The following is a 12,500-nucleotide window of genomic DNA, read 5'->3' on the forward strand; positions in this document are numbered from 1 at the left end:
TAGATAGATAGATAGATAGATAGATAGATAGATAGATAGATAGATAGATAGATAGATAGATAGATAGATAGATAGATAGATAGATAGATAGATATATAGATAGATATTAGTTAGTTAGTTAGTTAGTTAGTTAGTTAGTTAGATAGATAGTTAGTTAGATTTTTTTACATTTTACCTAAATTACAATATCGAAATACGTTTTCGTTACGGACGCTTATTTGATAACGCATTCGACACAAAATATTTACTTCTTGCATATAATACATATCTTAAAACCGCAAAATTGACCACACTTTAAAACTGTACATTTTTGCTCTCCCAACGTTATCGAATTTGTTTACGAAACTCTCTATAATAAAAACATTTCTTAAAATTCAGCAGATATTTTTTGTAGTCAATTCGAAATATACAAGAAATACAAACATTTCCCCATCACTTTTGTTTTCTGTTTTTCTTATTTGGCGGAGGGAATGTGAGTTTTTCAAATGATTTTGTATAGAGTCTGCACATTTTAGTTGTAATTATGCGCTTAAAGCAACTATTGCTAGTTTTATACAACGGAACAGACGGAGTATAATATATATAAATAAAAATCTAAATTTATTAGATAAATAAATAATAGTATTAACAAAATATTTAGAAAATAATAATAAACAAATTAGATACTTGTAATTATTAAATAATGAAAAAATATAAGAAAAATAATTTTGAAACTAAAAAAAAATTTATATAAAAATGATTTGTGAACTAATTTGACTAGCAAGAAGACATATTGAGAAAATAAATATTAAATAATAAATTATAAAAGGTAAAATATTTATTTGAAACTCAAGGTATTTTAAGTGCTAATCAAAGTGTGTGTGTATGTGTGTGTGAGTTTGTGAGGTGTCAAATAAATTGAAATCAATTAATTTCTTTCAAAAAAAAAAAAAGAAAAATAAGTTACAAAACACAAGTTATAAGTGAGCTTAATAAATCAATTGACAAGTGTAAATTAGGAAAAATATTAAATTCACAAATAATTAAGTCATTCAAAAAAAATATAAGGAAATTATTCATAAAATTTATTAAAAATTGATAAAACAAATATTCATTCAAAATTTATTAAAAAAAATATGAAAGAAATCTAAGTTTTGTGGTTTTAAGTCCATTATTTTTTGAAAGTAAAGATAGCCACTTTTGTTTAACACCAATTGTGTACTTAAACATCAACAAAACTAAATATGTTTTATCAAAATTTCTATTTCCTTTGACGATATATTATTTTTTAATATATTACGCCCGCTTTAAAATTGTATACAGTTAATTATCGTATTTAAAAAAAATAAAAACAAAAAACAATAACTTAAAATAGTATTGCATGAACCTATATTATAATAAACAACATTTAAAAAACAAGATTTTTTTTAAAGATAAAACCAATCATGAGTAATTTTTTACTATTTAAATTAATTTTCTTAAAACCCGCTTTAAATATAAACAAAAACTAAAAATCTAAAGCAATCTAAACGTTTTCGACCGGATATATTTTTAAGAAATTGTATACTAAAATCTAAAATTTTGTTTAATTGCCTTTCAATGGCTTAAGAAGGTTTCTCAATTATACTGTCCAAGTCTAAATTTCCGCTTGTAGCTTCATTTAGACTGGTAGCTTTAACAAGTAGCAGAATATTGATATCCAAAAAGAGTTCCAAAACCGATTCAATGGTATTGCTTAAACATATCTTGATATTATTATGTTTGCTGGGATTTATTTTGTACAAAGTATTCAGCATGGAAGTTCTAAAAATCTTATTTATTTTTTTTAGAAAATTTTATAATTTAATTGCAGTAACTTTTTTTATAACAGAAATTTTGTTGTCATCTTTTGTTACACTGATTTACTCTTTATTTTTATAATGTATTATATTTCTTTTAAAAATTTCATAAAAACAAATATGAATGTATAGTCGGACATGGTCGACCATTAGATACCCTACACCAGTGAGAATGTTGAAAATTTTGATTATTTTGTTTATTTATCTTAATTCCCGAATATTTTTTATCTATTGTTGACAAAGTGATTTTTATTGCCTAAAGTAAATTTTAAGCTTCAAGTAATTTTCTAAAGGGAACTTTGCATGTCAAATGAGACCGTATCTTTACAAAAATCATTTAGTGTCATTTACACCTTTATAAAACTAAGTTTTGCCGTTTTGTTGAAGCACTACAACATTTAAGATAAATATTAGCCCAAAAGCCGTATTTATGGTGTACGGAGCTAGGCGAAAAAATGGACCAATTTTAAACATTTTAAACATTTTTAATAGCGTTGTTTTGGGTTAAAAGAAGAGTGTGTGCCAAATTTCATCAAAATATCTGCAAAATTGCGACTTGAAGCGTGCGCACAAACTTTACATGGACAAACAGAAGGACGGACACAGCTTAAGTAATCGACTATGAAAGTGATTCTGATCCGATTGGTATACTATAAGTTGGTAGGACCAATATTTTTGGTGTTACAAAAATAATATTCTCCCCCACTTTAGTGGTGTAGGGTAAAATAATTGTACCTAAGTTTGTATTAGTAATTTATTTTGAATTAAATACATGCATATTATGCTGTTATTATGCAATACTTAAACAAAATATTTGGAACACAAAACAAGTTTAGAAAAAACGGTTAATTTACAAAAAAATCAAAGTTATTAGGTAGAGGAAAAACAACAGCATGTGATTATTAAAATTCTTGAGCATTTCAGAGCAATATTTTTGAAGCGACATTTTTAAACATATTCCAGACTAGACTATAGACAAAACTACCGGCAAGATTATAGACATGACTAGTCTATTACTATAGACTAGACTTTCGACTAGACTTTAGACTAGACTTTCGACTAGACTATAGACTAGACTATAGACTAGACTATAGAATAGACTATAGACTAGACTATAGACTAGACTATAGACTAGACTATAGAATAGACTATAGACTAGACTGTAGACTAGACTATAGACTAGACTATAGACTAGACTATAGACTAGACTATAGACTAGACTATAGACTAGACTATAGACTAGACTATAGACTAGACTATAGACTAGACTATAGCCTAGACTATAGACTAAACTATAGATTAGACTATAGACTAAACTATAGATTAGACTATAGACTAAACTATAGACGAGACTATAGACTAATCTATAGACTAGACTATAGACAAGAATATAGAACTAACTAGTCTATAGACTAGAGTAAAGAAAATACTATCGACTATCGACTTTAGGCTAGACTATACACTACATTTAAGACTAAATTATAAACTATACAATAGGCTTGACAATAGAATAGACTAGACCAGATTAAATCATTGATTAGACTCTAAAAACACAACAAATAGACTAGTTACTTTTCAATCCATTTTAGACAATTTAAGGAATTGTGGCATCGATTTGTTGGAGTACATTTTTAAAGATCAGGCCTCATGTCTCATCCTATCCCTAAGTAAATTTTGAAACAGTCGAAACCTATATACGCAGACTTAATCTGAATCGAATTTCACCATCACATCAGTTCAAAAATCCGTTATGTTGTCTGACGAAAAATATGTTAAAAAATTATAATATTTTAATCTATAAGAGCATGTTTATGCATAAAATAAAATTTTTAAGAGCATATTTTTGGTTGCCCTGCTAAATATTTTAATAAAAATCTCTTGGATTAACAAAATATTTAGAATTACTTAGTTAAATTCTACTTTAAACAATTTGTTATCATATTCTTGAAAATTTAAATATTTAGAGAATCAAAATGAAAATATATGTTTTTATTTATAATAAACAAATTTTATAGACACATCAAAAAATTATATGTTTTAAACAAATTTTAATACATTTACCTTTTGCACATTTGCAGTTAAATAAGAAAATAAACAAAAAAAGAGAAAAACGAAATATCATGTCTACAATATGACGGATTCAGATGATGATCTAACACTACTACTGGATAATACAAAACCAAATATCAATACAACAGATGACCCCACATACAAAAATACTAAAAAGAAAAAACGCAATAAACTTTGTGAAGACATTAATCGCAATGTGGTGCAGGAACGTCGTTTATCCCTTAGCAGGAACCCCTTTAAGTTGCGTTATTTATGGAAACGTAAACCTCTCATCTACCTGTTAGCAATATTGTTGTTAGTATTTTTAGTTAATTTAACCATAAATCGTGATGTCGATGAACATGAAGATGACAGTTTATATTTTATAAGCAATTTACATTCGCATGTGCCGGGCATGAAAGGTATGTAAATATATGCAAACTATTGATGATGATCAGTTATGATCTGCACAAAAAAAAAAATAAATAAATAAAGCGGTATGCATGAAATCTTTACATTTTTACATTTATTTACGTCTTTTTATTTTCATTGAATTTAATTTGTTGTACGTTTCTTAAATTTATTTGCATGTCATTGAATGAAAATAGAACAACAATTTTGGTATTGAATCTGATAAATTGTGTTTTTTTATAATTTTCAATATATTGTCTGTAATAATGCATTATAATTCTAATCGTAGTGCGGAAATGATGATTGCTTATCAGTCCATTGGAAATTAATAATATAGACTAAAAAAAATTGATTTTCTATTTTAAATTCACTTTTTCATTTCTTCATATCTCACTAAATTTAATCTAAATCTCTTTTTTGTTTCTATTTATTTAATAATTTTCACTGATTTATCTTTTACTATTTTGTTTTATTTTTTTGTATGTTTTCTTTATATGATGTTGTTTTTGAATTGTCCTGCAACAAATTTTGTTTTAATATATCACTTGCATATTGATGTTTGCCTGTGTATTCTTGTCGTTAAAATTCACCAAAAATAAAAAAAAATTCTCCAAAATTTAGTATTAAAAAATTTAACATCACTTCTAAAAGTCAAGCTTAATAAAAATCAAGATGTAACAACTTTAACACCAACTAAAATCGGCCTCACTGAAGCACAAATTGCTACAGCAGCATCGAAAAAACGTGTTGATAAAAATTTGAAAACTAAACTATTAAAAGAAACACCAACACTTAATTCTACTTCTTTATCTTTATCTTCTGATTTTTATGCTAACTCTTCCTTTTCTGCTACGCATTTGGAATCGTTTAATAACTCTTTGCCATCACCGCCTCCCACAGGTTATTTAGTATGGAGTGAATATTGTAAAATGCCCAATTTAGATCCCTACTTGCCAGAGGTAATGAAAAATTTTCGCCGGGAAAAGTATAAACCCTGTAAGCTGATCTCACCTTTGACACGAGTCGATTTTAATAGAACAACTAAACGTTATACGCTTTCTGTTGATCAGGAAGTGATACCAGCGTATAGTAAAACGGGCAAACTGGATTGTTGTTATCAGTCCATTGTGCGCAATGGCACTGGCGAGAAAGTCGATAGAGTTGTTAGGTAAGGTAAGGGTTTTTTTAATTTGATTTAGTATTCCATAATCCCAAATGTTAATTTTAACTTTAACTCATTCTCCTTTCCTGTCTTACGATTTCTTTTTTCTTTTTCCTACTAGCCTTTCGGAATGCATGAGTTTTGTTGATAAAACTTCTTTATCGCCTACAATTGACAATATACTGGTACGATGTCGTTCGAATAATCGCCAGGTATACATTAATGGTTATCCTTTAATGCCAGAACGCAATGAGATTCGTCAACGTTTAGAAACTTGGAAAAAGTATGATGATCAACGTAAGAGAAAAGAAAAAGCGCCGAGTGTTTTAATGTTGGGCATAGATAGTATATCAAGAGTAAATTTAGTGAGAGCGATGCCAAAGACAGCAAAGTATTTGTACGATAATGAATGGTTTGAAATGAGCGGATTTAATAAGGTAAATCGACAAAACTATAGATTAGACTTATGAACTATAGACTAGATTCACGAACTATAGACTAGACTTACGAACTATAGACTAGACTGCTGACTAGTTTATAAACTAGACTATAGACTAAACTAAAGGCCTGACTATAAACTAGACTAATGACTAGACTATAGACTAGACTATAGACTAGACTATAGACTAGACTATAGACTATAGACTGACTATAGACTAGACTATAGACTAGACTATAGACTAGACTATAGACTAGACTATAGACTAGACTATAGACTAGACTATAGACTAGACTATAGACTAGACTATAGACTAGACTATAGACTAGACTATAGACTAGACTATAGACTAGACTATAGACTAGACTATAGACTAGACTATAGACTAGACTATAGACTAGACTATAGACTAGACTATAGACTAGACTATAGTCTAGACTCTTTAAGTAATGATAGTAGATTTTATATGAATTTTTTTTTGAATTCATCATTTCCAGATTGATGACAATACATTCCCCAATTTAATGGCCGTCCTAACTGGCATGAATCGATCTACCGTCATGCAAAAATGTTCACCCTACAAACTGGAAGCATTGGATAATTGTGATTTTATTTGGAAAACATTTCGTGATCACGGCTATGTGACGGCCTATGCGGAAGATGAAGCCAGCATAAATACTTTCAATTACTTAAAAGTGGGATTTACACAACCTCCCGTGGACTATTATTTAAGGCCATTTCTCTTGGGTGCCGAGAAACATTTAGAGACTAAATTAAAATCAAGTTTAATCGATTGTTTGGGCTATAAACATTCAGCTGATTTCGTATTTGACTATGCAGTAGAATTGGCCAAAAGATATAAGAATGAATCCTATTTTGGTCTCTTTTGGGCCAATACATTTAGTCATAATGACATTAGTGATTGTTCGGCCATGGATGAACATATAATGAATTATTTAAAGAAATTTAAACAAATGGGCACTTTGGAGGATACTATAGTGGTGTTTTTTAGTGATCATGGCATGCGTTTTGGTCCAATACGAAAAACTCATTCGGGTCATTTGGAAGAAAGATTGCCGTTTGTATTTTTATGGTTGCCACCAAATCTTAAGCAAAATTATCCCAGTTTTGTAAATGCCTTAAATGTTAATAAGAATCGTTTGACCAATCCCTACGATACACACATGACACTTAAACACATTTTAAGATTAACGGGACGAGTGCAAAACGAAACAGTTTTAAATAAATCAGATGCTTGCCCCAAATGCCAATCCTTATTGGAGCCTGTGCCACAAAACCGTTCCTGCCTAGATGTTGCCATAGAGGCACATTGGTGCACCTGTTTGCTGTATGAAAGTATTTATAAAAATTCCAAAACCGTTGTTAATTTGACCCACTTGCTTATTGATTATATCAATGATTATGTGGCGAATTTTCATAATGGTACACTGGCCAAAATGTGTGTTCCCTTGGCGTATGATAGTGTAGAAAGTGCTTACAGAACGACACAACTGCAAATGAGTGATGACGGCAAATCTACTAGTACCATCAATATTTATCGCGTAACTTTTTATACCAAACCCAATAAGGGTCTTTTTGAGGCCACCGCTATTTATGATCCTGTAGAGAATTATCTTAAAGTTACGGGTGAGATTAGCCGTCTTAATAAATACAGTGCAGATTCGGAATGTGTTTCAGATGGTGGCGCTAAAAAGTATTGTTCTTGTCATAAGAAAATTTTCTAGCATAAAACACCGGTCGTACATAAAGTAGTTGTGAAATTAGCTAATACCTCATTTAGATTTAGCTCGAATAAAGATCGTTTTAACGGATTACGTTCTAAAACTTTAGCCCGAACTTAGTTAATCAAATGTTATAGTTTTGAAGAGATCGGCTATGTTGCGATTATTGAATCCATAATTTTGCTCATTTCTATATGTTATTGGTTTGTTTGGCCACAATAATTTACAATATGGGAATCTCAAATATTTTGCCTGAAAACTTAAAAAGCTTTTGTCCAAAAAGTTTCCCTATCATTTAAATTAAAGATGTCATGCCACCAATTTCCAACATTTTCCCTCTACTGTACTTGTATATTTGTATGTAAAAAAATAGTTCAAATAAAATAGTTTATTTTAATAATAATAATAATAATAATAATATAAAATATTTTAATTTTTCGCTTATAAATATTGATATAATACTTAAATAGCTTTATTTTCGTATTCTTAATTAAGACAACAAATAAAAAATATTATGATAATAAAATGTTAAATTTTTGTAATAAGAAAAATGAGTTTAATTTAAACAATTTCATCGACAGGAGAACAATATTGAGAATTTGTTTTCTTTTAACATTGCATCTAAGACACGGTTCGTAGTAACATAGATTAACATTTAAACAAAATTATTATCTCTGGAGAAGTGAAGTTTCTCTGTCATCTAGAAAATATGGTACTGGATGGAGATTGCTCTCCATGAAGCTTAAATAGCATTGTACTCGTATGGGTACGTGCACATGGGAACTCTACAGTCAATGGTATCGCTGACGACGCTCGCGAAGTTGGGTTCGCAGTTGCCCGACTCGGACATAGACCATTTCTGTGGTGCTCCCATAGGAATATGGCAAAAACTTATCGATAACATGTTCTATGAACTGTCACAGACAAGATGGAGAAATAAGCTAACTTGTACTCAAACAAGGAAGATATGGCCAAATCTAGATAAAGAGCACAGGGACCATCTTCTAAGATCCAAGCCGAACACAACTCAGCAAAATTATAACTTTCGTCATAGGGCACTGTAAATTTGGTAACCATGCAATGCACCCTTAAAAAGTAGAGATTCCTACACCTTCTATGCAGACTTAATGGGATGCATAAAAACCATCAACCATTTTACTTGGATTACCTTACAATGACTATAGTAGAAGCTGTCAAGTTGAGGAAGAATATGAATCAATCGAATATCTTCTCTGTCACTGTTCTGCATTTGAGGGCATACGACTTCATTGTCTGAGACATCGATTTCTTAAGGATACCTCAGATTTATCAGGGGTTAAAATAGATAACCTGAACGCCTTCATTAGGCATTGTGGTTGCTTTGATGAAAGAAACTTCAATAGCTCTGATTAGTAGCTCTTTCGAGTCCAAGATTATTTCCCCTCAATCTCACTCTGTCCATTTTAATTTCAGTCTTTTAGCTATTAAAACATCTTAATCCATCTTCACTTTAATATCTTGATACTTTCTATGTCGTCTTCTTTTCTATTTAATATCCTTACGTGTGCATCAATTGCAGCCTGAACTACCAACCAACCAAAGAGTATATATTAGGCTGAATCCAACGTTGTCTGTATAAACTCATGACTTCACTTTATGTCACAGCCGTTTTAGATATCAACTTGTATGTTGTTATTTTGCTTTATGTTTAAAATCTAATATTTTATGAAATTTCTGTCTAGAATCTGTGCAAGATTTCTGCTTCTTATTATTTATGAAACGGTTTTGCTAATTTTAAAAGCAAAATTGACAGAATTGTTCTCATGAAGGTGAAGTGTATAAAAATAACTCAAGGAGGCTTTTTTATTTCGGTCCTGCGGTCATCGATAATCTCAAAATAAATATTAAATTATAAAGACCCCTTAAAATTAGTTATTATTTACTAAATGTTTCAAAGTTTTTGCTGCTTTATTAAGAACAATAATGAATTGCTTTTAAAATTTGTATTGTATTTGCACAAACAGTTTAATTCACTTATTATATGCACTTACACAACATTAAAATGTTTCCAAATATTTACATTTAAGTATAAGGTAAATTTAATAACTTCAAAACCATAAAACTCTATAAAATTATAATTTAAAATAAATGAAAAATTTTCTTTACCTTTTTATAAATTATCAGCAATAGCTTTTTCTATAGATGGTGTAGTCTGAAGAGATTCTTCTACATTTGTAGCAGTTGCAGTGTCATCATCATCATCATCATTATTTTGTATTGTTTGTGTTTTATTTTCATTAAAATTTTTAGTACTTTCAACACCACTGATATTTAAAGTCTCTTTAAAATTGCAACTTTGTAAAGTATTTTTGAAAACATTGAAAAATTTACGCAAAGGACTTTTCTTATTAAGACTTGCTATGGGTGTACCATCGGTTAAATGTAGTTCTATATCCATGCCCATATAATTTGCTAAAGTATTCAGTTTTAAAATACCATTAAAGCTAACGGAAAATTTAGGATCTTGTCTTCGGATATTATGTAAACGTTCAGTTTGCTCCAAGTGATAGTTCATAAATGAAGTTTGTCCGACTTTTTGAAAACAACGATTACTCCATAAATCAATGGAACAGGATATAAGCCAAGCTTGATTAAGTTCTTTGTCTTTAACTTCTTGATCGAGTTTTTGTTGTTTTTGTTGGGAGGACAGTTCTTTCTGGGAAATGTCCATGCGATATATTTTAGTCAGTATAATTTCTATAGCCTCTATATAATGTTGACACCAACAACGCAAAAGTGACTCTCCGGCCGGTTGGTCTGGATAATGGGCAGCTAAAGTACGTATATCGGCTTTAGAGGGTATAATGCTATGTATTAATTTACCTTCACTTTTATTCGTTTCTGCTGTCTTTGTTTCCGTTATGGGTAATGTTAAGTTTTTTAAATCTTTCATTAATTCCGATTTGGAGTTTTCATTAGTTACTTTAACTTGATTGTCTTGATTAATTTTGATGGTCTCAAATAAAAGCTGTTCATACAGTTCATCCAATTTAAGATTATTGGGATTTTCACATATTTTGTGGGCATTGTTTAGGCACAATTGTATATATTGCTTACTATGAGGTAGTATATTTTTGGCGGTATTTTGATTAAGACAAAACGCATCCTGTACACACATACAACGATCAATTTGCAAATCATTGGCCTGTTCGCCCCGCAAATACTGGCTTATGGTTCTCAATTGTTTGTAATATTCTTCACATATATCTGGTGTTAAATTGGTTTTTTCTATAGATTTTCCGTAAAAGGGTGAAATTACGTGATCTTCGAAATTAAAATCTTTATAAAAGTTAAAAAATTCTTTTATTAGTTCCCAAGTGGTAACAGCGGTGGGTATTGTGGGTTTATTTTCTTTGTCTCTTAAATTATAGGCATAATTAATGCCCTGCACCATATTAAATGGACAATTCTTTTGTAATTCTTTAATAGATTTCAAAATACGTTTTTCTTTATTCTGATTGATTGCTTGATTCTCCTTTAACCAAGGTTGTTGTAAAAAGAATATTACCAATGTTATTAAACAATAACTGGTCATTGTGTCTCTTCCCACGATTTGTGCATTTTTCGCCCATAATTTAAGAAACAACATTAGCTCGTGTATTCTATCATCGCTTTTAACTAATTCATAAATGAATTGTGTATTTTCTCGACTACTGGGACATGAAACATTTATATCTATACTAAAGCCAGTATCTTTATGTTTACACTTTATAATGGGTACCCGGGCTCTACGTATGGCAAATACATCGGTAAAATGTGGACTACGATGGAGAAGATTATTAATGCGATTGAAGGCTAAACGCTGTTGATAATCGTGATCTTCTTTTTCTTTATAATATTTGTGTCTGGGCGAAACATGCATTTGCGAGGCATCCAAGTATATATCAATATCGCAGTCTTATGTTGGTAGGGGTGGGGGCAAAATGAAAGAAAAGTGAAAGACAGAGGGATTAAGAAAATAATTAGAGAAATTTGAGGGGAATATAAAAAGTTTTTCAAAATGTCTATCTAAAAATGGTTTTGTTAGTAATTTAATGATTTTTTTGCTAAGTACTGTTCGAGAAGTAAAATAACAGATAATGGTAAACCATAGACATTAGAAGTTTTCTAACAAAACTAATCCATAAACTCTTCTAAGCAATAATTTATAATAAAACCAAAACTAAATAAAAAGTAAAACCCGAACACTAAAGATCCTTACCTCTCAATGCCAAACCACTTGCTATCGAACCGAATGGATAAATCCTTACAATACCAGCCGACCTCAACTCCTTTTCCAAACAGGTCTGTATGCGGGTAAATATTAAACCCAAACTATCGGTTTTCATGCAAAACAATTCAAAAATCGCATGCAATTCTTCACCATTTTTGCACTTTTTTAATTCATTCCTTAACTGAACACGTTGCGAAAGTTTCTCCTCAGCATTTAAACATTTAGCAGTAGCATTAAGTCTTTTTTGTATACGATTTTGTGGATGGTTTTTCTTGTGTAAACTATGTTTGATTAGTTCATGTTTCAGACATTCTTGTATATTGTTAAATGTTACACCACAAACGCTACATTTCGAATTGATGGCATTAGCTTCTTTATCATTGGCCATCGGCGCGAATTCTGCAAGTTAAGGAAAAACAATTTTTAATTTTTTTAGAAATAACAAAAGACTAGAAGTTTATTTAACAAAATCATGTAGAGTAAATTAAAAATCCATTAGTTGGCCAGTGCGACGATCAACAACTTTATCAAAATATATTGAAGGAATGGAACCATTCTCTAAACCACTACAAAGTACAACATTATTGTCCGAACGATAGAGTTTAAGTTGTTGGGAGTCCAAAACACG

At 30.1% G+C, this 12,500-nt stretch overlaps 3 protein-coding genes across 5 annotated transcripts in view; 1 reads left to right on the forward strand and 2 right to left on the reverse strand.

Annotated features, from left to right (window-relative positions):
• Positions 1-8,109, forward strand: part of LOC111677065 — a 10,453-nt gene extending 2,344 nt beyond the window's left edge. Inside the window, exons 1-5 of one of the 3 annotated variants that reach the window (XM_023438113.2) lie at positions 526-808; positions 3,896-4,288; positions 4,899-5,445; positions 5,561-5,876; positions 6,376-8,109. In XM_023438113.2, the coding sequence (XP_023293881.2) occupies positions 3,949-4,288; positions 4,899-5,445; positions 5,561-5,876; positions 6,376-7,623 (2,451 nt within the window). In that variant the 5' untranslated portion in view covers positions 526-808; positions 3,896-3,948 and the 3' untranslated portion in view covers positions 7,624-8,109. Of the gene's footprint in view, positions 1-525; positions 809-3,895; positions 4,289-4,898; positions 5,446-5,560; positions 5,877-6,375 lie in introns of those variants that run through there. The other 2 variants (XM_046952223.1, XM_046952222.1) reach the window with 2 other exon arrangements.
• Positions 8,110-9,674: 1,565 nt separating this feature from the next.
• The window catches only part of LOC111677070, a 3,512-nt gene continuing 686 nt past the window's right edge, over positions 9,675-12,500 (reverse strand). Inside the window, exons 2-3 of the mRNA XM_023438119.2 lie at positions 11,861-12,271; positions 9,675-11,556 (exon numbers count right to left, since the gene is read on the reverse strand). Coding sequence (XP_023293887.2) covers positions 9,770-11,556; positions 11,861-12,260 — 2,187 coding nt within the window. The 5' untranslated portion in view covers positions 12,261-12,271 and the 3' untranslated portion in view covers positions 9,675-9,769. The remainder of the gene's footprint in view (positions 11,557-11,860; positions 12,272-12,500) is intronic.
• Positions 12,299-12,500, reverse strand: part of LOC111677069 (tRNA 2'-phosphotransferase 1) — a 738-nt gene continuing 536 nt past the window's right edge. The window contains exon 1 of the mRNA XM_023438118.2: positions 12,299-12,500. This exon is cut by the window's right edge and continues 536 nt beyond it. Within this exon, the coding sequence (XP_023293886.2) occupies positions 12,357-12,500 (144 nt within the window). The 3' untranslated portion in view covers positions 12,299-12,356.

The sequence above is a fragment of the Lucilia cuprina genome, chromosome 5 (assembly GCF_022045245.1).
Source record: "Lucilia cuprina isolate Lc7/37 chromosome 5, ASM2204524v1, whole genome shotgun sequence".
Lineage (NCBI taxonomy): Eukaryota > Metazoa > Arthropoda > Insecta > Diptera > Calliphoridae > Lucilia > Lucilia cuprina.